The sequence below is a fragment of the Ips typographus genome, linkage group LG7 (assembly GCF_016097725.1).
Source record: "Ips typographus isolate SLU linkage group LG7, UJ_Ityp_2.0, whole genome shotgun sequence".
In the NCBI taxonomy this organism is placed as follows: domain Eukaryota; kingdom Metazoa; phylum Arthropoda; class Insecta; order Coleoptera; family Curculionidae; genus Ips; species Ips typographus.
In genome coordinates, this window is record NC_138428.1 from 6,258,801 (window position 1) to 6,286,122 (window position 27,322).

Sequence of the window (27,322 nt, forward strand, 5' to 3'; positions counted from 1 at the left end):
GGTTTGAAAAAGAGTCACATGACCTAAGTAACTGCAAAATGGTACGAATGTTGCCAAAATGTAATATCTGTCTAGAAAACTAGGAATAAATTTGTAAAATTTTGCTACCTTTCCAGTGTCGTCACATTTACAACGGATTTTTGTTCGGCAACTCTAGTAACTTGTGCCATTTTTTGATTCTACAATGGTTCTACTATTTGGTTTACTACCGAAAAAATTCTCTCTAAATTTGGACGTTTTCGAGATATTTACCATTCAACATTGAAATTTTCATTATTTGCAAGCCTGCAGCAGGCAAACGGTTAATGGGAACAAAACGATTTGCACGTTCCTATCTTACTTTTCTGAAATCTATATTATAAGCACACAGTTAAAAAATATTTGTCAATTTTGAGAAGGTTTGAGATGGAAACGATGTTTTGAATATTTTTGAACAACTAAACCGATGAGGAGGGTTGAAATGAGTTATTGTAAAACAGTGCGACGTTGCCAACCTTTACAAAACCACGTACTGTTTCAATGAAATTTGGCAATTCTCGGTTTCCTGGAAAATTGTTTGGAATGAGACTACCCTGTATCTACAAAAGAAGTTGTCTAACTAACTATTTTCTTGTTAATTTAATGAAATTTGATTGCATAACAATTTTGCTAAAAACAAAAGAAAAATAACAGCAAAAACTGAACTTTGATTGCGATCGCCCAATCTCAAAAAGCACGAAACGAGCATCCTCGAGGAGGTGCCCATGTCAGCCGGGGATCACATTGAAATCTGCGAATGCCCGGTCAAACGTTCTTCACGGTATATAAACAAATGATAAATAAATAATCTGGACCGCTTATGTAACGCGACATTGACCGCTTTGACCCGGTGCCTGATTAGGAGACGTCTTCTTCGGCGTGCAAAGCGCTCCACGGTCAACTCCCCTCTGTCGTATATAATCATTCGGCTCGGATGTTTTGTTACATAAAAGGTTAGCTTGGAGATAACCCGAGCACTTTTGCTGATCAATCCATATACAAATCACGACCCAGGATGATGTATACGAAGCACTCAGTGCAGGAATCAGGTGATTAGTTTTTAATGCAAAAACGTTTGAATGGCACCCCGAAATTTACAAAAAAAAAACATCAATTGTTTAATTAACAACCTGAAATTAACGTTAATTAGGAACAGCAGTTATGGGTTTGTACGTCAATAGGTTTCAAGGACCGAAGCAGTATCATAAAACAGCTTTTTTGTGTTTTAAGGAGTTGAAAATTGTACAATTACGTAATTTATTGTACACACAGAAGTGGATGGATGGTTGACATATCACACATTTAGTCTTCATGACAGTAAGTCATTTACGCAAATACTGCACATGTGGACTTACCATAAAGCACAGATTAAGATACCTGCAATGGAACTCTGTAAGGGCATATAAAAGAAATTTCTTTTCTTGTCTACCTTTAACTTACTTTTTTTCTGTAAGTCTGATGATTTCTATCTCTATCAAGATACAGAGTACCCCTACAGGTGTACCATTTAAAATAAACCAAAAATTCTAATAAACTAATAATAATTATTGATTTCCTCTATTGTTTTTCCGATTTTGAACGTTTACTAAATATTTAATCAGCGTTTTGTCATTCATTCCACTAAAATCGCCTGATAAACAAATAAATTAGCTCCAGAGTTGGTATTATTCCGCAATTTCTATTGAAAATGAATTGAGAGGGATGGAAAAAAATCCACCCTGACCTTATAACCTAAGGTTTCCCCCGTGACATTGAAACCGGTCGATTTTTCCTTTTACTGTTTGTTTATGGAAGATATGGGTAAACAAGTATTTAGTTTCTGTATAAGGCTGTATAGTCTGCTAGTGACAGAGTGAATTCTTCAAACTGTTACGGGTCATTATCTTCTTTCTTCCACAACGTTTTTGAGTCACGCCACGCCAATCCGGCCATTCACAGGCCGCGATCTTTAATTTCAGGTTTTCAGCTTGTATGCACACTGTGGGTCTGCTGGTCATGGTTAATTAGAAGAGTTTTTGCCTGTCTTTGCAGTTGTTTTGTTCTTCTTTCAGACGGATACCTGAAGATTTCCACCTACTGCTATAACCATCAGGTTGTAAGGAGCCAAAACACCTTTTTCTAGCTCATCAAGTTTCTGAGATTTTAGGAAAATAATAATAATCTTCACATGGAACACCCTGTACACAGAATTAGTGTTGGTAGCGCCATCTCTTCAAACTAGTTTATAATTCTCTTCAAGACTGGCCTGGGATCTCACACAGCTTTCGCTCGAGTTGACTTGCGGTCGTGCAGATGGCGCCACCGCCACCCTTTCATTAAAATCGCACATGGCCCTGACCAAAGATGTCAAACCAAACCTTGATTTTGCTTGCATGTATAGCCGGTTCAAAACTGTGAACAATTTAATTTAAAATTATGTTTTGTTGTTGTTACGCTTATTGAAGTGATTTATTATGTTGTTAGTGGACGTGTACTGTAGTTTCCTACTTAACCAAGTTATTAATTTTCGGACACGTTTAAAAAGTTGATTGAGTCGATGACCACTAAGTTGAAACGCACTATACGCACCATTCTCTCTCATAACCTCGCTGGTTCTTTTGTTTTGAATTTTTTCGCCGCCATATTGAATTCCGGCTGGTGATTTTTCTTTTCCACATATAAACAGTAATATCCTGCGTTTTCGAGAGTGGGCGTCCGCCGTGGGTTTGGTTTAGTCAGGGGCTTCATCAGGGAGGCCGAAGGGGCCCGTGCACCAGGTTAGTTGAGGTTAGGTTACTTGGTGTGTGGTAACTTCAGGTATTTACAAACTAGTGAGGAGACCGGTCGCATCTGCTCGATTAGGTAAACTGGGTTGTTATTTTTAGTGTTGTGCCACTGCCAAGTGTCCTTACAAGGATAACGCGTCCAGTGAGTGTGGCAGAGCACCTTCTCAAGTGATTGATCCACTTAGTGCACTTCAATTCCACTTTACAGTTGTAAGTACCTGATTTTATGTGTGTTTGTCTATTGCTATTTACTTGAGTACTTTCTATGATCCACTTGTGTGGTTCCTAGAAATTGCCAAAACTGTTTTCACTGGTTTGAATTGCAAAATGTTTTGTACACTGACCTAAATTCACCTGTCTCTGACTAGGGTATCAAATGAGAGGTTTTGGCAATCACAATTAATTACCAATATGTTTTTTTGCACCCAATTTAGTGCTTCTGCTTTTCCCTTGTTGCTGCCCTACAGCTATAGGAAACTAGTGATAAGAAGAGAGAAACCATTAATACTCAAAGAGCTAGACAAAGATAGAAATAACTTTCCGTCAGTCTGCTGACAGAATAAAATTAGTCACAAGATGTCAAACAGACTTTCTAATGAAGTGGTCATGTGCCCAACTATTGTAGTCCTTTTGGAAGAAGCCATCTTTGTCTAACTCATTGATTTCTATTGGTTTCTCACTTGTTAACACAGGTTTCCTAATTTTTGAATTTTTCATACCTTTGCAGGGTGTTTAGGAGTTTCAAGAGACATAGATATAGAAAAATAGACTTTCTTTGAATACCATTGCAATGCAATTAATTTTAATTTTGATTAAAGGTAAATCTAATGTCACTGTAAAAACTAATTATCCGAATAGTTCTCAAGATATCCAAAGTAAACTAATGAAATTTCTAATATTATTTCTAAAAAGATTTTTTGAAAACACATTTACATTGACACTTTTTCCCAGCTATACGAGTGTTTTCGAATTTATAATAAAATATGTTGAAATTGAATACTACTCGTTTGACAAATACTGTCAAGTGAGGATCGTACAACAAAAATTTTGAATAAATTCAACACAATATTAGTTTTTATTGAATTTTTGTACTAATTAACAATAAGCAAATCATAGAAACTAGAACAGAATAGAACATTTTTATAACGCAAACTCAAAAATCTCCAAACTGTCACTTTTCTTCTGTTTCTTTTAAGATGACCTCCTTATTTGACACGTGCTAACTTGGTTACTATGACAGCTAGAAGGTTTCTTCAACCGTTGATATGTAGCTTATTATTTTGGATTTCTTTTAACTAAGCAACATTTTCTTTCAAACATTACAATTCACCCAAATATTGACCGGAAAATAGAGTAATGCAAGTAACAGTCAGATCAAACGTCAAAATGTAAACTGTAGTTTTGGCAATTCTTTTAGCTTAATACGATTTTCGTGCAAAACTTACAATTAACTGAGATATTTTAAAGGAGATACAACAGTGCAACTGCACTAGAAATAGTGAAGGTGTAACAATTTGACAGCTCCTAACTGGGTTCGTATGACAGCTAGGAGGTTTGTTGAAACGTCAAAATGTAGCTCGTAATTTTGGCTTTATTTTACCTTAATACAATTTTCTTTTAAACATTACAAATAACCACTATATTTGCCAGTGTAACTACACTAGAAATATTGAAAGTGTCACAATTTGACAGGTCCTAACTTGGTCCCTGTGACAGTTAGAAGATTGGATCAAACGTTAAAATGTAGCCCTTAATTTGGCCATACAATTTTCTTTTAAAAATCACAAATAATTTTGAGGTTAGGTTGGGAATACTGTAATGGAATAGTTTAAGGGTGGCTCCACCACTTTCAGTTTAAATTATTTACCGACCCTAATTTCCCTAAATGTGCTGGTAAAAAAAACCTAATTATAACCCACACCCGAGGGGTAAACCGCTGTAACCATTATGGTACAAACTCTAGGCATTACTGGAAGTACATTGGTATTTTGAAAACTATTAGGTAATAGAATTGGGAACGTCTAAAAAAAATCCATTAAAATAATTTTTTTGATACATCTACCATTCAAATTTAAACATAAAGTTTGGTAATTTCAATGAATTCCCTTGGAATACATTGAAAAATTATGAGTTTTGTAATTTTACTTTTAAAAATTTTCATGTTCTCTAGCGACAAAACCGTACTCCTAACCCATCAACTTTTATATATATAAAAGTTTATACAAAGTGTGGAAAATAAGCTAGTTATTGACGATTGAACGAAAGAATGCACCCAAAAAGAATGAAAAAATTAGTCAATTTTAACACCCTCTAGCGGCCGAATTGTCTAACCTATCCATTTAAATTGGGAGAGTGTTAGAAAGCTCTTTGCATTGGCTATCCATTGACGTATAAAACACTACTAAAAATGGTGCAAATAAACGAGTTATTGGAGATTGAACAAAAGGATGCACGAAAAAAGTCATAAAAAAATAGTCAACTTTGACGCTCTCTAGCGGCCAAACCGTCTAACCTATCAATCCATGTTTTGGAACTTTTTAGAAAGGTCATTCCATTGGCTCTCCATTGACGTATAAAACTCTAGCAAAAATAGTGCAATTAAGCGGGTTTTGGAATATTAAACAAAAGAATACATCAAAAAAAATTGGTCAAAGTTGACGCCCTCTAGTGGCTAAACGGTACCACTAACCAACCGATTTTTCTACGTCAATGGAAAGCTCATTTCATTGGCTATCCATCGACATATAAAAGTATTTACAAAGTGTTAGAAATACGCGTGTTATTTACGTTTTACAAACAGGGTGCCTTAGAAACACTTTTTGATTTGTTAGGGCTAATTTGACCCTGGAAAATTAGAAAAACACGGTTACATGAGCCACTAGGTCTACTCCGATGTAATGCATAACATTTTTTTGAAAAACCGATTTTGCAAATGACAATTATCGTAAGGGTCAAATTTGCCTGAAACACTACCACTATTCCAATGGGTTTTGCGTTATGTTGGCCACTTAGTGCAAGCGAAAATCGACTTTAATGATTTTATTTCTTCAGTTTTGCTACGGCTCTAAATTTGACCTTCACGGTACTAGTTTGTGCCAAATATCAGGGCCGCACCTGACCCAATAAAAAAAAAACCTTAAAGAAGTTAGAGTGGTTACAGTCAAGAAAAACGTTTAATTAGTTTTGGAGCCCTCTGGCGGCCAAACGAAGCACCCTATCGACACAAACGGTCATATTTTTGGAAAGCCCATTATATTTTCTATCCATTGACATATAAAAGTCTATACAAAGTGTTGCAAATTATAAAATAATAAAAATATTGGGAGTTATTAGGAATTACTACCCCTCGCCCACACCGCACTTAAAATAACTGCAATAATTCAGCAATAATTCATAAAATCACTTAATTTACGAAGTTCAAGATTAAACTCTAAAACTGGCTTAAGTCCCTAATAAATCAATAAATTTTGATTTATTACTAAGTTTTGGTCCTGGTTTATACAGACTTTGATGTTGTTTCTAGGGACAAACATGTCAGATTTTAATGAAAAACTGGAATCTTGTCGTTATTTACGACCGGACCGTAATGAAAATAAATTGTCTCAATAAAACAATCGGCAGAAACGGCGTTATCAACATGTGATGTAAACAATGCTTATGAAGTGCTTAAATACACATTTCAAGTGGGAAAATAGCGGAAATATTGTTATATTTAGTTTGCACACACACTATTAGGCTGATTAGACGTGTTTACTACAGTGCAGGATTAAGTACCCCAATTGCCCCACAATATATTCGTAAAAAGTATAGAAAAACTTAAGTGTGTAATGTTTGTTTATATACGTAAACAATGACTTTACGCCCAGTTCATAATTTTTCAGCCCTCTAACAACCACAACGCAAAAACTCTACAAGATTCATATCTAAAGATAATGTGGTGGTTTTCTGTGATACGTGTATAATATGCGAACGTTATTTATAGCTGATTTGGCAGCTAAGAACGTGCGACACTGTATCGACAAATACAATCCGAGACAGGTCCGCGTTCGTTCAACAACCGTGCGTAAACATCAACTTACCGCCCCCCGGGTTGAATGGACAGTGCAGTTAACTCAAATAGTGAGTAATACAGTTTTTTTTTTTTTTAAATGCAAAAAAATTAATTATAGATTAAAAGTACAAAAAAAAACGGTAATTTGTCCTGGGAATATTACCTACAAAACGCTTTCTCACTTAAATGCCAAGGCGAAAGATATTTATACCGTTCTAGGTTAATTGAAATGGAATTGATCTGTTTTAGATTGATTTATTAATGGGCCGGTTATTGCTTCCAACGTTTCACCTGTTTCAATTTTTTTTTAATGTAAAATCCAAATTGTTTTTAAACTAATAGTTGGTGTGTAATTTCTTGTTTACCTTACATTAATGCACGTAAGTAATTAACCGTAACAACATGATTTTTTTAGTAATCAAATTGGTTTGTAATTTCCTTGAATACGTGCAAATTTGCATTAAAATATAAAACCTAAAACAGGGAAATATCAGTGGTTGTTACGTGTTTTTGTTTACCAGTTATGTTGAATTTAAATTCAGTAATTTTTCAATTAGAGTTTTTTTAAATAATTCAGACAGTCTAAAAAGAGTGGCAAGGTCTGAAAGATTTGGGAAATTGTGCAGACCAACGTTGTCACAAAAGTTGTTTAATCGTTTTATCAAAAAAATCAAACAAAATTGATAGAAAACGCAGTGCAGTACAATAATTATTTTGACAATTGACAGCTGCTGTTGTACTTTAAGCCAAGCTTAAGCAGACCTAAGACGATTCAAATGTGGGTATCTAATTAGCCTAAGCAACAAAAATTTTCCTAGAAAAACTACGAAATACATCCTGTCACTATTCCAACACGTGTTAGGTTAGGTCTTGTTGTGTTAATTACCTACCAATTTGAGCTAGTACAACCTTAAATTTTGATTTTATGTGGTTAATTAGTTTGATATTCTTTTTATTCTGTTGGTTCTGTGTTAAAAAAGTGAAATACAAAATTGATCTCAGTGCCATCTGTTATCGAGCAGGCCAACTACTTTTGAGGATTTGTAAATAATCTGTAAGGTATTTAACATTGTTTATTTAATTATAAGTGATTTGTCCTAAAAATAGCCCCATAATATAATTCAACAAGTTTGAACTAAAAAAAAACAGTCTACTGACAGCCAGTTGTAGCTTTAAAAAAAAACTTACCATACTTTCTTCTTATTTGGTTAAAAAAACAATCCTATATCCTGGTTCTTCTTTCTTGCGTTAATTTTACTGCCTGGCTACATGATCTAGTTGTAGAATACTGTGGAAGGACAAAGGTTTTTCTAGATTTTGATTACTTGAATAACAAAACACAACCTAACACAACACAAAACCTTCAAAATGTCAATTGTCAAAATATATTGACATTTTTGGCAACTTTCAACTTCAATTGCAACACTGCTAGCCACCGCCTACTAGACTAGAAAGCCTAGAAGGTGCTTGTCAAAAAATCCAATATGGCGGAAATAGTGGTGACAGTTTGCGTTTCTTTGTATTGTAGAAATTGAGTTTTTTGAGGATTGTTACGGTTTAAAATCAAAACTTGAGGTTATCTGCGTAAGTTATTTTTGTTTGCTGCCGTTCATAAGATTTTCAAGCCACATTGTAACAGCAATTCAGGAAAAAGCCCAACCGTGTCAGTTTTTTACCGGATCTAACTCAACAGTGGTTGAACACTTTGAAGTGGGATGATTTTACTCCAACACTATACTCAATGGTAGGTACAAGTGCTTTCTAGTACAGTAAACTTATTAGGTACTTGTTACATGCACAGGTATGTGAGTTACATTTTAAAGCATCCTTCATTGTGAGAGCAACAAAAATAATTTTGAATGAATGTTCTTGGTAATAACATAAGAACCATTTACCAATTTTTGCTTACCTAGTTTCAAGGATTTACCGAGTTTCTTACATTGAACAGTGTTTAAACTAGTTTGCTGTGTGTTGTACTTTCCAGGACAAATGTTCTAACCAATTTGTTTAGGCTGGACTTGATTGTATATAAAAAAGCTCTATCTATACATATCTGGATCAGGAATGAACCTTTGTTTGATTTTTCACTCACAACTTGCAATCAACTACACGAAAAAATATATTTTTAGTGCATCTGCATTCGTTTGTGTTTACAGGTGTGGTAAATCCAAAACCGACCATAGTAAAACCGCGTAACGGACAGAGAAACGTACATTATTGCATGCGCGGGACTAAGACAGAAAACGAAAAAAATATCAAGTAGGCCATATTTTCAGCGCGCTGTTGCCAAACGGCAAGTTATTTTGTCGACGGTATTTGAGTGATACTTGGCGTTTGACAACAGCGCGCTGAAAATATGGCCTACTTGATATTTTTTTCGTTTTCTGTCTTAGTCCCGCGCATGCAATAATGTACGTTTCTCTGTCCGTTACGCGGTTTTCCTATGGTCGGTTTTGGATTTACCACACCTGTATAACGCCGCCATTAAAAGTGACATTTTAGGCTTTCTAGTATAGAGGGCGGTGTGCTAGCCAATGAATAAATCTGACAACGCAGCCTACTTGACTAGTCAAGTGACTTAAAATAGTTAATTTTGAGCAATTAACATGTCACTTTTAAAAACAGAATGTCACGTGAGTGATTATCTTAAAACATATAAGTTTAACCGCCATTTCCCCTGTGGAACTTTAAGCCCAGCTTAAGTTAAATACGGTCCAGACTGTGACTTTTTTCAATTGTATTCTACACAGTCTGAACACACTTAACTTGGCTTAAAGTACGACGGTGCAAATGGGGCTAAGAATTGAAGCTGCCCTAGATATTTGTTTAATGCAAATCACGTGACCGTGTAGACTGAGGTTTTGTTTCTTGACGCTGAAACTGAGAACAATCACGTGATTTTTAAGTAAATAAAATTGGAAAAGTAACAATTTACTGTATTTTTTTGGTTTTGTCTCGATTTTTTTTTAAATAAAACACACCGATTTACTGTTATTACAATATTTACAATATTTACTGTTATCTTCAGCAAACTGCTCACATTCTGTCGAGATTTGAATGTGACATGTCAGGGAACAAAATGTAACGGTCAAAGCCACACTTGGAGGCCATAATATTGACCAGAATTTTATTTTTTTTTAATTAGTTAGTTTTAATTAGACCAGAAATAGTGCCAATTGCGTATCCTACTTCCCCAATGTCAGAGAAAGATTTAAATTAATAGGAATGTTTTCTGTGATGTTGCCAAATTATTTTGCAAACGTTCGTTGACCAGTATTGTAGCAATTTAGCTTACACCTACTCAGTGTAAGTATACTAATAATTAACTGAATTTACGAGCAACCAAAGTGAACACCCGGTATATTGACTTAATTTTAAACATTATATCATTGTAGGGGGACGCACTCAAAATTTTGTACTAACAATCTAAAGAATGTGATTGTTTTAACCAACTGGCTACCAGACAGAGAGATAATGTCAGTCACCCACTAATCTTGATTGAAAACTTTATAAATCGCTGCTTTTAAATAGCCAACAATGAAAACTTTTAATCAGAACCAACCAGAGATCAATTACAACCGCATTAAATAATTTATAACAGTCAGCTGACTTATGGTTGAATTAAATTGGGTGAGAAAAATCAGTTAACATTTTAGAGCCTTTTTAATATGGGCCAGGTCCGTAATGAGGATGTTTTCTGTTTCAGTTCGACCAACGAACCAAAAACGGGTTCTAAAAGCGAGCCGGTGCCCCGTCCTGCTGGCGCCCAGCGACCACGTGTCGAAACGTCGCCCGCCCTCGCCTACCCCATGTTCTTTCAAGTGTTGTTTGCCATAACACGTTTAGGAAGATCGCCCAGGAAAAAAGTGTGCCAACCAGCACCGTAAACTGTGTGTTTTAGTGTATTGAACGTTTTCGTGTGTTCCAGTTTTCCAGGACAAAACACTAAAAATGAGCAACGCGGACAAGAATAAGTTGCGGAAATTGTCCTTTTTGGGCACCAAGGTAAGTTATCACTTATCTATTTTGCTGTTGGAAAATTTTCGGTTTTTTCGCAATCAACCGTACTAACATACTTAATACCCAGTTAAGCTGGAACGGATTAGTGTCTTAATTTAGTCAGAAAGTAGGATTTGGGTATATGGTTAGATCATCACTGATTATTAATTTAAGCAAAAATGACATTTTGTTTTTGGGTTATACGAGGGTGGTTCGTACAACTAAAGTTATAATAAGTGTGATGACGTATCTGTCAACCGCGGATTTACTTTTGCAGTGAGTGGGAATAGTACCAACCTAAACACTAAATTCTCTTGTTTAGTGTAGCTCTTTTCATTGACAGCTTTTTAATTAATTAAATTAATGTGTCCAATTACTTTTGGACTTAAAAGCCCTTCATTTTACGATATAATTTCAGATTTTAATTAAACTCTGCAAAGTGTTCTCCCTTTCATCTTGACCTACTGTCACAGTTCGAGGGTGGCATTGACCTTCCGCATTCCCCCCCGGAAGGGTGATCAATTCTACCCTTTCGACGATTCTTTCATCACCTTGCCAGCTCAAAAAAAAAAAACAATCATCCCGGTTATTTCCTCTTATAAATCAGCGAGTTACACTGTCCAGAAGATTGACGGTCTATTGACAAATGCGGCAGCTAAGCGCAAGAAGTTGCACCAGATGAAACTGCCCTCCGTTATCGACCCTGATGTAGCTGTAGCTGCAACGTTGTCGCTTTCACTCACCCTTCAGGTTTGCTGGGGAATTTTATAGGGCCAGGAGGTCTGTGGATGGAGACACGCGACAACCGCGCTCCTCCGATAGAGCCTCCGTTTCAGCGGAATAGAGGCAGTCGAACGTTTGCGGCTTTTAGATCAGCCTGTATCGGTGAACTGAGAGTCTGTGACGTTGATTGGTGCGGACGGTCTGACGTCACTGGTCACTCTGTGACAGGTTGTCGCGACCTTGATTCCTGTCAATGTCTCCGGTAAACAAGTGAGCTCGTTTTCAATCCGGCCAGTTCGAGTTCGACAGCTTCACGATGAAGCGACGTAAATTTTTTGAAATTTTTTAAACTCGACTATGCCAATTTGGTTATGCCCGATCGACCTTCCACCTCGTCGTCACAGGATTGTCAGCAAGTCGCTTTGCTATGGAGGACCAGACAGAAGTTGCTCAAATGGCTGAGAGCTTACAATCAGGTCGGTGGCTCTGATGATACAACCGGAAAATGCCGAAACATTTAAATTTAGTATAGTATGTGAAAATAACATCAAAATGGTCCTGAGAGAGACAGAGACATTGAAAAGTGTTAGTAAAACCTTCTAACCAAACTGCAGCTACTCTGAGAGCATCTTGTCACATTTGACGACAAAAAAAAGTAAAATTTGAGAAAAAAACTAGTTTGTTTCTAACCTCCATTATAAAGCGCATTCGCCAATTTGGTTTGCAATTTTTAACTTTTCGTACCATGTGACGTCAGTTAATTCAAATTTGAAAAACACTTGAGAAACTGGTCATGTGACTAACTGTCATTGCTGGTTTGCCACGTTTTTGATTGTTGACGTTAATGAAACTATAGCAACATTGCGCCTGAGCTAATTATACGAGATGATCGAACCGAGTTCATTAGTTTTATGTAATTCTAATCGGTTACGTTGTACAAAGAGAAAAAAAAAACGTTTTGTAATACCTAAAGGAGTAACACCGCGACGTTGTCAAACCGGATCGTGCACGCCCCGAATCGGTGTCATGGCAAACCTTGCACCGGCTTTTTTTCCTCTAAATTAAACGAAAACGTTTAGCGTTCTAATAGATTATGCGATCCGTAGCGTGTATTTACGTTAACCCACATACTGTTGGGCTTTTAACTTTGATTGGGTTAGGTACAGTGTGTCACAAAGTTATGATACGAAGATTGTGGAAAAAACCGGATAAATGGCAACATTTATCTCCGTGAGGTTACCAATTATGAAAGTGTGAGACGAATTTATGACAGAAACTTGACATTGTCTACCAGGTCCGTCACGTACTATACACAAAAAAATTTAAAAACAAAATTATTGTTGGTTATACGGCCGTATTCACCATTACCCGGCTTAACAGACTGTTAGCTAACAATGGTATAGCAAATAACCCCTTGTTAAGAAATGTACTTATTCACCAAGCTATTGGCTGGTCCGTATAGTAAACAAACTGATAAGTAAAAAGTTATTCTTGGCAACATGGCTGTAATGACGATCTAACCTCAATTTATTCCTTATTCAAACTTCAAACTTTCAAATTCAAATTAAAATTTGTATTTGGTTGTTGTCGGTTGACTTATAAAACAAGTCTCACATTTGTTTTCTAAAAATTATATAGTATATTATATCTTCTAAACAGCAAACACATTTGCAATTAACGCATCTCGTACACTTGTGTTATGGTTCTCATTGTGTATCTGTTGGACTTCCTCTCCAATGTTTTCTACCATGTCATTATCATCGCCTTCAAAGAACTAAGCATTATCATTCGCCATCAAACACATGTTATGCAAAACAGCAGTTGCTACAATCACTTCACAAACTTTTTGAACATCTACGTTTCCATACACCAAATAACTTTTCTACAGGATTTCTAGTTTTAATTTGGCTTGAATTGTATCTTTCCTCTGGTAGAGTATAAGGTTGTATGAGTGGTGTCAACAAATATGTTCTGCAAGGATACCCTCCATCACCAACTAGAGTATATGGGAAAAATTCATTGTTTTCAAATCTGGCTCTAATGTTGGAATCATTAAAAATAGTGGTGTCATGAACTGACCCAGGCCAACGAGAAACAATATCCATTATTTTCAACTTTGCATCTCCAATCACCTGAGTATTTATACTGAAATATCCCTTTTGATTTCGATAAACCTCACTATTGTCTCCTCCAGGTGACTGATTTTTTATGAGGGTACAGTCAAGTGCTCCTTAAAAAATATTGTAGATTAAATTCTCTTTACAAACTTTTTTCAAAAACACACTTATAACCCTTGGTAATCCAGCGAGTTCAAAAAAGGGTAATGCCACTTGCTGCTTTTCAATATCAGTTTGTGGCATGTTAATAAATATAGGTCTGAGTGATGCAATATGCTTAGTAACATTACTCACAATACGGGATACACTTGGTTGAGAGTTGAGAAACATTAAAATGATCACCTATGTTTATCTGGAAGGATCCAGTTGCATAGAACCTGAGAGCAATTAACACTTGATTGTCTTTTGATATCAGATTATTTAGTTTGGTTCTGGGATCATCCTCAATGCCTTCTAATAAATTTACAAGGTGTCTGAAGTAGTGCTTATTCATTCTAAATCTATTCTTAAATTCTTTATCATTTAATTTCGATAATAAGTTATTTCTTGGTCTTATAATTGGTCTCACTACTCTCACCATCATTTCATCTTCACTTTCTGATGAATCTAACAGATGAAAGTCTACTCTATCCATTCTGTCCATAATGACTTTAATAATCAGCAAACCGCTCTAAAAAGGCGACAAAAATTGGAAAAGGCAATATTATGAATCTTCTTCTTCTTCATGTACCATCTCCGCGACGGAGGCTGGTAATCAGCTATTCGGACTTTTGAAGCGGCCGCTCTAAAAAGATCGATCGATGTGCAGCCGTACCACTCTCTCAGATTGCGCAGCCACGACTTTTTCCTTCTTCCTATACTTCTTTTCCCAAGGATTTTTCCTTGCATTATAAGTTGAAGTCTGGCGTATTTTGTCCCACGTGTGATATGTCCAAGATATTGTAGCTTTCTGGTTTTAATAGTTTCTATGATTTCCATTTGTTTGTTTATCCTCCTCATTACCTCGTTGTTTGTAACATGTTCTGTCCAGGGTATCTTCAAAATTCTTCTATACGTCCACCTCTCGAATGATTCAAGTTTTCTGATAGTTGCCGCATTCAGGGTCCAGGCTTCCATTCCGTAAAGTAAGGTTGAGAAGACATAGCACTTCAATAGTCTGACTCTTAGGTTTAACTTCAGATCTCTTGTGCAGAGTACTCTTTTTAATTTGTTAAAATTTGCTCGTGCTATTTCTATTCTTGCTCTAATCTCTCTAGAGTAGTCATTTGTGGAGTCAATTAGTGTACCCAGGTATTTGTATTTATCTACTTGTTCGATCTTAGTGCCGTTAATTGTCAGCTGCTCGTTATATCTCTGTGTTTTTGATATTCTCATAAATTTTGTTTTCTTTGCATTCATTGTTAGTCCATATTCTTGACCACACTCGGCTATTCTGTTCATTAGTCTCTGAAGATCGTCGATATTTTCCGCTATAATTATGGTGTCATCTGCATATCTAATGTTGTTTACCGGTATTCCGTTTATTTTTATTCCTGCTGTCTCTTCCTCCAGTGCTTTTGTCAGGATCTCTTCGGAGTACGCGTTGAAGAGTAGCGGTGATAGTATGCATCCCTGTCTTACGCCTCGCTTAATTTCGATTTCTTCTGACATGTGTCCGTTAATGCGTACCTTTGCTCGTTGTTCATAATATAGATTTGATATAATTCTTAGGTCATTGTAGTCTATTTGTTTTGCTTTGAGGACTTCCATTAGTTGTTTGTGGCGGACTCTATCAAACGCTTTGTTGTAGTCTATGAAACAAATGTACATATCCTGATTCACATCCAGACATCTCTGAATCAGTACATTGAGTGCGAAAAGGGCCTCTCGCGTGCCAAGACCTTTCCGAAAGCCAAATTGTGTTTCCCCTATATCCATGTCCAGTTTTTGATATGTGCGATTATGGATGATTTTTAAGAATAATTTTAGTGTATGATAATATTATGAATATGAATATGTAAATATTAAACATAACCCTACTTTCTTCCCTTCCTGTTTAACCTTCTGTTACGGATTTAACAAGCCGATTTTACATAGTTAGATTTAACTAAATGTTAGACGTCAATTCACAATGGTGAATACGAAGTTTATGTTTAACACACTGTTAAATGGTTTAACAGTCTGATAGTGGAATGGTGAATACGGCCGTTTGTCTTCTACAATTTTTTATTGCAGGCAAAAGACAACAATGGTGGCGAACCAGAAGTCCAGCTGGACGACGAGTGCGCCAAAGTCTTCGCCATGGGCACACCTGTCCAGACCATATTCGATTTCAGAGATGGCAACGAATTGCCACTTAAACCTAAATACGACGAAAAGGACTTTCAATGTAAGTCTATCCGGGAATTTTTGGTTATTATGCCGAACCTCCCGCAATGCAGATTAGGTCGCGCGTATATACACACTGAGATAATTTGCAATCGATTTTCCGTTCTGTTCTTTCCTCCACCTATGAAAGGTCTCATTTTCTCCCGTCTACCCATCCTAATTTTGCGATAAAAAATATCCTTGCGAAGGTTACGTTCAAACGTCGAATCCAATTAAGGCGTTATGATGTAATGGAAAGCGGACAAGTGTCCCGTTTCAAAGCCATAAAGTTTGAATTGTTTAGTTAAAATTTTGTCTTAAAATCGCGAGCTACGTATATCATTTGCTAATCACAATCGCCAATACCAAACATTCCGCATAGATTAATTTGCCGATCAAGTACTAATTAGTCAAGACAACAAGGTTTGTTTAATACTTAGTGATGTAACAATCAGTCTTATTTTCCACATAACTTTTATAAATCCCTTAAAGCTCCGGATTCATCCTTATTAGTACACATACATACTTATTGTAAAATGGGCGTAATTTCCCACTTTTGAATTAAACTTTTCCTATTACGTAAAGGCTATAGAACAAGCCAATTAAGCTCGATTTTTGATTAAAAGTTACGAAATCAATCATTTTAGCAAATACACATTATGTTTTCTTATGTGGCAGATTAGGTCGCAACTTCTTGACAAATGGTGACGGGATGTTTTTGATTGATGACAAGTTTTGTAGTTTGTGATTGGTTAGCAGCTTTCAGCTTGCTGCTTTTTTTTAACCAATCACACACCACCAACTTGGGCTGCGCAAACTTCTTTTGTTTCAAAGATACGGGGGGATTTCGAAATTGGTCATTACACATTTGTATTTCATTTGCTAGGAAAAACGGTTTCCGGTAGAAGTTTTGACGTAGAATCCAATGGCGTAGTCAGTTTTTTTCTATTACGTTTAGTTTCTGACATATGACAGTAAGTTATATTTTTTTAAATGGAACACCCTATATATTTTTATGTCATTTTGTAAATGTTAATCTTGGTAATTAGAGAAAAGGCGTTTCTTTAACAAAAACGAGCTAAATAATATGTATAAAAATACCCACAGTCGAAACAAAATCTGGCTATGTTCATATTAACATGTTACATGTCGTTTATAAACAGTTTTTTTAACTTCTACCTTAAAAATAGTAGAAAATAGAAATGGCCACTTTTCTTATTAAAGTGACGGTAGAACTGTTTGTAACTTAGATTTTTAATAAGATTTATTAAAAATATTTAATTTTCTGATGTGTTAGTTTATATGATTTCCGATTTTGTTTGGCCTTTTTTTAGCTTAACAAAGTTCCTTTTTTGGAGATATGTTCTATATGTTTGTTGAGACGAGTTACTCATTTTTCCTTTGTTTATTGGGTCTTCTGTCTCACACAAAAAAGGTTTGTTGGGAAAATGGAATTTCGCACTATTTTCAACTAAGTTGAAAATAACATTAACCTAGTCGTCCCAACACAAGACCACTGACTTAGGCTCGGTCTTGTTACCTAAAAACGCTGACGTTTCGGTGGAAAATCTACCACCGTCTTCAGAGAATCTAAAAAAGAAAGAACACAACGGCAGAACACAGAAAACAACAACTTAATAAATATTAAACCTGATAATGTTCAATATGGAACTCTGAGAAGGGTTTTGTCAATACAAATTGACATAAATTTTGACTTTTGTCATTCCAATAGGAAAGGTTATCTATTGTTGTAGTGAAAGGTGGGTTTTATAATGAAAACAAAATTACAAGAAATTTCAGTTACGTTTGATATGACCAAGTGTTATCTCCTCCTCTAGAATATTTAACCAAGTTTGGTCAATATTAATAGAGGATGTAGCAACACAGGAGTCATGGTTTAATCTAATATATGCACTTTCTTTTATTTTACGTCTTTTTGAAAAAGTTTCTTTGTCTATGATACTACATTCATTCCATTTGACTCTATGATCATTATCAAACGCGTGTTGGCATATATTAGATTTGTGAAAGTCTCCAGTTCTTAAATAATTTTGGTGTTCTTTAATACGTTTTTTTAAAGGTCTGGAGGTTTCACCAATATAAAATTGATTGCATTCGCAAGGAATTTTATATATCACGTTTCTTGTAGATTCATTTTCATTGTAAGGTTTTGTTTTAGTTAAGTGTGATCTTAATGTGTTTTGAGTTCTAAATATTGTTCTGATGTTATATTTTTTAGCTATTCGTTTGATTTTGTCAGAAATACCTGGAATGTAAGGAATAAAAAGGTTAGTAAAAGGTAAAATTTGATTTTGATTTCCAGATTGTTTTGGATGTTCTAAATCCCTAAAACATTTATTAATAAATGTTTCAGGATAGTCATTTTCTTTTAGAACATTTTTAATGAATAATTTTTCTTTATTAAATTGTTCATTATTGCAAATAATTTTGGCTCTATCAAATAAACTTTTTACAATACCTTTTTTTACCATTATTGGATGATTGGATTTGTAGTTTAAATATCTATTTGTGTGGGTTGGTTTTCTGTATACTTTTGTTTCAAATTTGTTTATGTCTTTTTTGATTAGAATGTCTAAGAATGGAAGTTCGTTATTTTGTTCAGTTTCTGTTGTAAATTTGATTGTGGGTTCTATTGAGTTTATGTGAGTTAGAAATTGTTGGAGATGATCATTACCAAATGGATATATTGTGAAAACATCATCAATATATCAAAGTTCCTTTTTTTTAAATAACTGGATTAACCTTTACAAACTTATATGTTGTAATACACCGTTGAAAAGGTAAAAATCAACAGAATAAAATGACGTAAAAATATATAGGATGTTCCATTTAAAAAAAAGGTAACTTACTGTCATATGTCAGAAACTAAACGGAATAGAAAAAAACTGACTACGCCATTGGATTCTACATGAAAACTACTACCGGGAACCGATTTTCCTTTTTTGATAACTTTAAGAGCAACTGAAATACAGAAGAGGTTCAAAAATTACCAATTTTCGAAAACCCCCCGTATCTTTGAAACAAAAGAAGTTTGCGCCGCCCGCTTTTCGCCAGTCCCCTAAAGTTCCTTAATTTTGATTTTAGGAAAAAACGTTAAATACGAAACAAGAAGATATTTAGGTCTACTTTATTCTTAGATAAACAGTTATTATACAGGGTGTCCCAAATTTAAGTAGCAAACCAAACATGTTTTTTTTTAATACAATGACCAACTTTTTAATCTACAGTGTGACCCATTTAGAATGGAAACACCCCTATAAAATTTTAGGTTATTAACCGATTTCAATGATTTTTTTTTTTTAAATAATTAGGAATGAAATGTCTATTATGGGAGAAAATTTTAAATATTTATTTCAGTTTTCAGGTCATATTACGAGACTTTTTCTTGATAGAAAATGGAGAATTTTTATTAGCGATTTTTTTATTGAAAAAATTACTACGCCACTGGATCTATAGTGCTTTCAAATAGCTGTGACCAAATTTTTTTTTTATTTTTTTTTTTGATTTTTTTTTTGATTTTTTTTTTTTTTTGATTTTTTTTTTTTAGAAATTAATCAATTAATAAGTATTAATAAACAAGTAAATAGTAACACCATTTCTATGGCAACAGTTGATGCAGGGTGTTCTTTTGTGACCGTTAGCTTAGAGGATTTTTGAATTTTAATTTGTCATAACTTTGTTATTAATGAATGGATTTTCATGAAATTTTGGTCACAGCTATTTGAAAGCACTATAGATCCAGTGGCGTAGTAATTTTTTCAATAAAAAAATCGCTAATAAAAATTCTCCATTTTCTATCAAGAAAAAGTATCGTAATATGACCTGAAAACTGAAATAAATATTTAAAATTTTCTCCCGTAATAGACATTTCATTCCTAATTATTTCAAAAAAAAAATCATTGAAATCGGTTAATAACCTAAAATTTTATAGGGGTGTTTCCATTCTAAATGGGTCACACTGTATATTTTAATTCTACGTCAAATTCTAGGCCTAATTGATGTAGAATATCTGTATCGAAATTCAAATGTTTTCACAGCAGAGTCCTTGATTGATTGAATTTTAACCACCCCCTTAACTTCCGTATTTTTGATTTTAGTAAAAAAACTAGTTGTGGCAACAGTTATAGATATTTGGGTCTACTTTTACTCTTATATAAACAGTTATTATACAGGCTGCCCCAAATTTGAGTAACTGAATTAAACCTTAATCACATAGTCGAGGAAACATTGTTAAAGTAACAGATGCTGCGGAAACAGTTGAATATCGATACAGACATTTTACATCAATTCCTAAAATTTGACGTAGAATGCAAATATCGGATAAAAAGTTGGACATTGTGTTTAAAAAAACATAAATTTGGTTCGTTACTAAAATTTGGTACACCCTGTATAACTGTTTATCTAAGAATAAAGTTGACCTAAATATCTACTGGTTTTGTATTTAACGTTTTTTGCTAAAATCAAAATTAAGAAAGTTATCATATCACCCTGTACATACTATCATTTACTCTATTACATGGTATTTATTATTATTGTTAACTTTTTGCCATAACAAAGATTTCTGAATAGGTGATGCTGTCCTTGTCTATCTTGTAACAATCAATCTCAAGACCGCTAGTTTGAAGGTTTACTTACTAATTAATTGTAACTTGGACAATTATGTTTTTATTCTAATTTACCAGGTTTACCTGAAAAATTGTGCTGTTGTTTTTTTAGCTTTTTAGGGGAAAGTAGAGAAGTTTATTAAGTTTGGTTGTGTACTACAAAATCACTAAACTGTTTGAAGTAATTTTTTTAGAAATATTTGGTTAACGATTTTAGTGATTTCCCATTTAAATAGCCTCTGGTAGGGTTTTCTACCTTCAACTTCTTTAGTCTATGGGTTATTACTGTTTGAGATGGGGTTGCATCAGCATTGTCACCACCTGAAACATAATGACATATCAATTGCAGCACACCGCGAAGAAGACTTCCGTCATCCTCACGTTAAAAAAGGCCCCAAATCGATGAAGCGTCGTAACGTGTCGCAAGATTCCACCCCCACGGACAACACACCTCCCTCCACCGATGTGGTACCGTCAGACAGTAATTTCACCACCAGGTAAGTGTGACAGGTTGTCAGTTGTTTGACGCTCAGTTGCCGTTCAGTTTAAGATCAAAACTCGAGGATTCGGAGACTGGGCCGTTAAACTCGCCCGTGTCCCAGGACGATCCGGACAATCAGAGCACCGATTCCGAGTGCGTCGTGTCGGATCCGTGCGGCTACCATTTGAATGACGAGGACGAGGACACCAGCACCCCGGACAAGAAAGTGTCCTTTGTCAATTGCGAAAAACAGGACGCGTTCGATCCGGACGGACTGAAAAAGAAACGGTGAGTCGCGTTTTTTTTCCTGTTTATTTACCTGGACACGCAGTGTTGGTTCTAATTATTTTGGCGGCAGTGTTAATGACTGAAACAATAAGTGGCTAGTTGACTTGCTCGTTTGGAAAACTTTAGATACGACAGTGTCTCTAGTTTGTCACTCGGGGCAATAATTATTATCGGGATTTAATTTTGGATGCATTTTTTCTAAGCTTTGCCAAAGTTCGACGACTACTACTACCGCTCGTTTTTAGTTTAAAACAATGACGCCCGTCGCGACGTCTTAATTTATCGCGCTCATTATTTAATTGTTTTTGCGAAGATGCCCTTCAATGAGAGATATTACAGGCAGCCGTAAGTAATTTATGTAAAGCAATCTTTTTCAACATACTGTACTAAAAAGTATTTAATGTATTGGCAACACAGCAATCACATGCCTAATTTGATAATACTCAAATTATTTAAAAAAAAAACGTGTCTTTGATTAATACTGATGACAGTGGCTGTACAAACAAACGAAAAAAATGCGTCGTTGTTTTATCAACTCTATTGTTATTTTCAAGGATGAAATTTACATGCACTTGGCCGTATAATATAAAAGTTGGGACATTTTATTTGGTTTCTACAGAGTGACCTAAAAATGTATGGTGGACAGTATTGTTCAAACTGGATTTGGCTAAAACAATCACAAGGTGTGTGGTGAACCACAGATTACTTAAGCAAAATAAATACCAGCTTTATAATATCAGATTTTTGAGCCAGTGTTTTCTTTTGTAGTTTATTTCAAATAACAAGATAAATTGTAAGAGTAGCGGCGTTGCCAGACACCACACTATACATGTTATTAGTTTGTTTGTGAAGTAACATTACATGCAAGCATTCCCATAGAAAATTGTAACATTAAAAAATTTCTCTAATACTATTTGGCAACATCACAGCTAATAAAAAACATTTTATTTGCTTCGTTATCTCATCTCGTTCTGTGACTGTTCTCCTGTGATTCTCTTCTCGATTTAGGCAACCCGCAATACACGAATCCCATGGTGATCCATACCACCCTATAGAATTCGAACATTGATGGTCACGTGACCCCCTGTTAACGTCACATCCGTTTCGATTATCTCCTAATTTAGATAACCCGTAATACACGAATTTCATACTGACATGTCACTTGCAAAGTTTTAAGTTACATCGTTCCTTACTTATTTATACAATTGAATAACCAACTGACCTAGTGTATGTCGTAACTTTTTGCATTTGAGAGAGTTGCTCCCGTAAACTTAACGAAACTACATTAACCAAGTTTAATAATTTTTGTGTCTTCCTATTGGTGATCAGACGTCACCATTACAGCGGACAGAGAAAGTTTTCGTTGCCGGTGGAGGGCAGCGTTAAAAAGAAACACCATCACCATCATCATCACCATGAGGAGCCGAACGCCAACGGTTTCCAGAAGGAGCAACGTAGGGTAAGACCTTTAGCTGTTCGGTTTTTATTTTGCTAGTCAGGTTAACAAAAAAAATCACGGACGTGGCTTAATTAATGAAATAGTCTCTTGTTTGATAATTAATTTAAAAAAAAAACTGCAGGCCTTCTATGTAAAAATAACTGTCCTTGATGTCTGTCCGAATTTAGAGCATGGAAATTGTGTTTCGTGGTTATTAGAAAATTACTTTTTATTGTCTAAGAAACTTCAAAGGTACTGAAAGGAAATACATCAAATTTGGGACATTTATTACCAGTCAGGAATTGATGTTCTCTCAATTTGTGTCAAACTTATCCACTACTCCAATTGGGCCTGATAATCATAGTAATTTTACATACAGGGTGGTCCAGTTTTAAATGTCAATAATCCACCAATGGATAGCCAATCAAAAAATAAGTTCACATGCATTATGTCAATTTCCTGAAGAAACGCTTCCCAAGGAAGACACAGATCTTCAAAATTGTTTAAATGCGTCGATATAGGGGATAATCTTTATTTTCTACGCTCACTGGATATTATTCAAAATTGACAAAAATGTCTACTTGGGTTATTGTATTTTTTACTTTAAAATGGTTCAAAAGGATTCAAATCTGGTCATCTGTGAGGTTTACGAGTTAATTTTTGACACTGAAAATAGTCAAAAATCAGGATATTTGGACTTTATTTTTTTTTATTCAATTAAACACTGGTAACAGTCCGAATTTTGCCAAAATTGTTTACTTTCATTAATGAAGAGTCTGAAACTTAATTTTTACTAGAAAAAATTGTTTAAAATCCGATTTTTTAATCTTAAAGCAAAGTGAAGCGTCTAGAAGTCAATTTAATACTGACAAAGCGTGAAATGGCATGTTTAAACCTATGGAAAATGTAAAAATAGTTTTTTAAGTCTCCTATGTCAAAAACTTGGTGAAGATAACCCTAAAACTCGATTTTCCTAGCTGAAAGCAGTTTTAAAGCCCTAAAAATAGTCCAGAGTTCTAAGAACATCAAAAGCAAAAGAAACAAACTTGAAAAGTTAGTCTTCAAGTAAATTTTTATCAATCTAATGTCAATATCCTGTATTTAAGACTATTTTCAAGACTAAAATGAAAACTTACTTCAAATGGAAATTTTAAGCTTTTGATGTCACTTTTCATTGGTTTAGAGTTACTTTTTGGTGTCCAAGTCCATTTTCAAGGTTGAAATTTGTGGATTTGTAGTCAAAAATTGTAGATAAGGTAGTTTTTCATGACTACAACCTAATTTTTACTACTAAAGTTTTTCAACTTATCTGAAAACTATAACGACTGACTACAAAGACAATTTTTAAGCCTCTTAAGTCAATTTTCACCGTTTCAAAGTAAATTTACTGGTTTCTGTCAATTTTCAAAATTAAAAAAAAAACAGTAAAGTTGTGTTAAAATAAAAGACTATCCATGTTGCATATTGTCAGTTAAAAGTCACTAAAGTTGTTTTATCAACAGAAATGTTCTTTTATCACAAATTTGGATGTCTTAACTTAGTGCAATCGATAGGCACAACAAACTATCTTGTATGTAAAAATACTGGTAATTTGTGATTTAAGCTGATATTTTAACAAGCAACTTAAGTAATAAGAGCTATTCAGGCTTACTAAAAGGATGGTAAGGAATTTTTTTTCCTTCTGGTTTTCCCCTAACTTCCACATATACCCACTGTGAAGCATTTTAAAAGTTTTCAACTGACTTGCAGCCAGATTTACTAAAGTTTTCGCTTAAATTAACACCAATTTCCAATAAAAAAATTACCATTCCAAAATTAGGAATAATCCAAAATTGACAATGAATGCTTAACAGGTGTTTTTTGTTTATATTTTGTCATGATTATTATCATCCTGAAGATGGCATCAGATTCACCCTGACCATTCATTCTAATATTCTAGTAAATAAAGAAAATTTAAATAAATAAGCTTGAATAAAAATTCTATTATAGGGATGCCAAGTTATTTTTAAGGTAAATAACTAAACCTATCTAACTTACTTTCTACCTAAATCCTGCTTCTAAATATATCATTGAAACTACTAAGTCTTTCAATTTGTCTGGAAACTCTGAAAGTTGGCTACAAAGAAATTTTTTAAGCTTCTTAAGTAAATTTTCACTGTTTTCAAGACAATTTTTAAGTTAAGTTGGGTTGATTTAGGGTCCTTGAACGTAATAACTCAATTATCTCGTAAACGAAGTTTCAAATCAGAATTTTATAGGAGTACTTATTTCGTCAAATTGGACAAGTAAAGTAAAAAAAACTGAAATTTTTGAAAAATATCCAGTGACGTAAAGAATCGTGCAGAAAAATGAAATCCATCTTCCTGTATCTACGCTACTGGAGAATTTTGGCAAACGTCATTCATAATAAGTATTAATTTTAAAAGTGCTTGTTCCAAATGTATTTATTTATGACAAAAAATCGATTTTTTAAATTGAAATTTTAAGGACTGTATTCTTCTGAGGAAACCTTTTTTCAGGAAAATGACATAATGCATGTCAACTTATTTTTTCTACGAATGTTTGCAAATAAGCTACTTTGCATACGTAAAAGTGTGTGCAAAGTGGCACTTTCCCACACACTATGCGGGAAAAATTTTTTCCTTCACACTTTTTAAAATGCTGATTATACCTTGCAACAGTGGTTTTATATAGACTATTATACATAAAATCTGCTTAGAATTTTGCGTAGAATTCAAAAATGTAATAATATTCAGGGGTTTCATATAAAAAACACGACTTTTTTCACATTATCCTTCCGTACAGTTTAGGTAAATAAACCACTTTGTCTCTCTGTCTTTGAAAATGAGGCTTGTTTCCTTAGAAACCAAAGCTCATTGTCAAACAACGCATTTATATGCAATTTAAAGTCTACAACAGTGTTTATTCTTACTTATTTAAGTTAAAAAAATTATTTTAATAATGGATATCACTGAAGATGAACTTCCGGAAGATGTTCTAAAAGCCGCCAACATGGCTAGTTTTGCAATTGCTGCCTCTCAAATCGCGAGAAAAATACGAGAAACAGTACGAGTTGTTTACCCAATGGTGCGAACAAAAGGGGATAAAAACCTTAAAGGAAGAGGTACTTTTAGCGTATTTTGTTACTTTAAGCAAAGAATTCAAACCTAACACAATGTGGTCAAAGTATTCAATGCTCAAAAATGTAATAAAAATTAAAAGAGACATCGATATCGGTGAATTTTATAAGCTCACTGCATTTCTGAAAAAGCAGAATGTTGGTTTTAAACCTAAAAAGGCGAAAATTTTTACAAAAGAAGAAATATTCAGTTTTATGAACTCCGCCCCAGATGAAATTTACCTGTTAATTAAAGTTGCCACTATATTCGGACTTGCTGGTGCATGTCGAAGGGAAGAGCTAGCCAATTTAACCACTACAGATATTGAAGACAAAGGAAACCTCATAATTGTTAAAATTAGGGATTCCAAAAATCATACAGCAAGAAACTTTATAATATCAGAAGAAGTTCATAACGGAACCTACCTGCAACTGTACAGAAGATACACCGGCCTACGTCCAAAAAAGTCAAACAATCGTTTTTTCCTAGTTTACAGAAAGGGTAAATGTTTTTCGCAAAGTGTTGGAGTAAACAGTTTTGAAAAAATGCCTTCTGAAATAGCTATTTTTTTGAAGTTGCCAAATCCAGAACTCTACACAGGGCACAGTTATCGTCGATCATCGGTAACGTTCCTGAGGGCGTATTCTTGAAATGAGGGAAACAAATAATCAAGAGAAAGACCTGTAGAATGTGACAGAAACCCACCATTGTCAGCTACTTCTGTCACATTCTACCAACAATTCTCTTGACAATTCTGTTGCCTGCCTTCAAGAATTAGGTCCTTGGCCGATTCTGGAGAAGGAATCACTGACATAAAACGCTTGGGGGGTTGGAAATCGACTACGGTAGCTGAAGAATACATTGATGAATCCACAAGTTATAAAAAAGGATTAAGTAACAAAATTCTGACCTTCAATCCTAAAGAAAGTGAAACAGTTCCAAGTACCAGTATTTTACCTTCAGTTGCTCAATCTGCGATCAATTTAAAAAACGCGACCAACTGTACATTTAACATTAATGTTGTTAATAACAATAAATAGTTAGAAGTTGTTGTTTTTAATATCAATAAAAATTAAAAACAAAATGTATAGATATTTCATTCGTAGAAAAAATATTGTTCCTAACACGTGTGCAAAGTAGTCTTCCCGCACTTGAAGCTTATCCTGCTAACTGCTTTCGCGTGTGGGAAAACATAACTTTGCACAATGAATAGGAAGACTACTATTTTAATGGGCTATGGAGTGGTGAATTATCGACATTTAAAACTGGACCACCCTGTATAAACAGTTTAAACAGTTTTCTGGTAATGTGCTTCAAAAAGTCTGATAAAGCACACTCTTACTAATCTGATC

General features: G+C 34.6%; 1 protein-coding gene and 2 long non-coding RNA genes across 10 annotated transcripts in view; 2 read left to right on the forward strand and 1 right to left on the reverse strand.

The window, feature by feature from the left end:
- Positions 1-1,678: 1,678 nt before the first annotated feature.
- On the reverse strand, positions 1,679-2,725 carry LOC145731758 (uncharacterized). The gene is made up of 2 exons (XR_014178866.1): positions 2,587-2,725; positions 1,679-2,409 (listed from the first exon to the last, which is right to left on the reverse strand). It is a non-coding gene; the product is annotated as an uncharacterized LOC145731758 (long non-coding RNA).
- The window catches only part of Ae2 (anion exchange protein Ae2), a 56,540-nt gene continuing 31,849 nt past the window's right edge, over positions 2,632-27,322 (forward strand). The window contains exons 1-8 of one of the 8 annotated variants that reach the window (XM_081983685.1): positions 2,632-2,774; positions 2,883-2,993; positions 6,766-6,902; positions 10,541-10,839; positions 15,888-16,041; positions 20,994-21,141; positions 21,189-21,413; positions 22,743-22,872. In XM_081983685.1, the coding sequence (XP_081839811.1) occupies positions 10,786-10,839; positions 15,888-16,041; positions 20,994-21,141; positions 21,189-21,413; positions 22,743-22,872 (711 nt within the window). In that variant the 5' untranslated portion in view covers positions 2,632-2,774; positions 2,883-2,993; positions 6,766-6,902; positions 10,541-10,785. Of the gene's footprint in view, positions 2,775-2,809; positions 2,829-2,882; positions 2,994-6,765; positions 6,903-10,323; positions 10,465-10,540; positions 10,840-11,709; positions 12,033-15,887; positions 16,042-20,993; positions 21,142-21,188; positions 21,414-21,530; positions 21,759-22,742; positions 22,873-27,322 lie in introns of those variants that run through there. The other 7 variants (XM_081983686.1, XM_081983687.1, XM_081983689.1 and 4 more) reach the window with 7 other exon arrangements.
- LOC145731760 (uncharacterized) lies at positions 26,246-27,054 on the forward strand. Its single transcript, XR_014178868.1, has 2 exons — positions 26,246-26,598; positions 26,749-27,054. It is a non-coding gene; the product is annotated as an uncharacterized LOC145731760 (long non-coding RNA).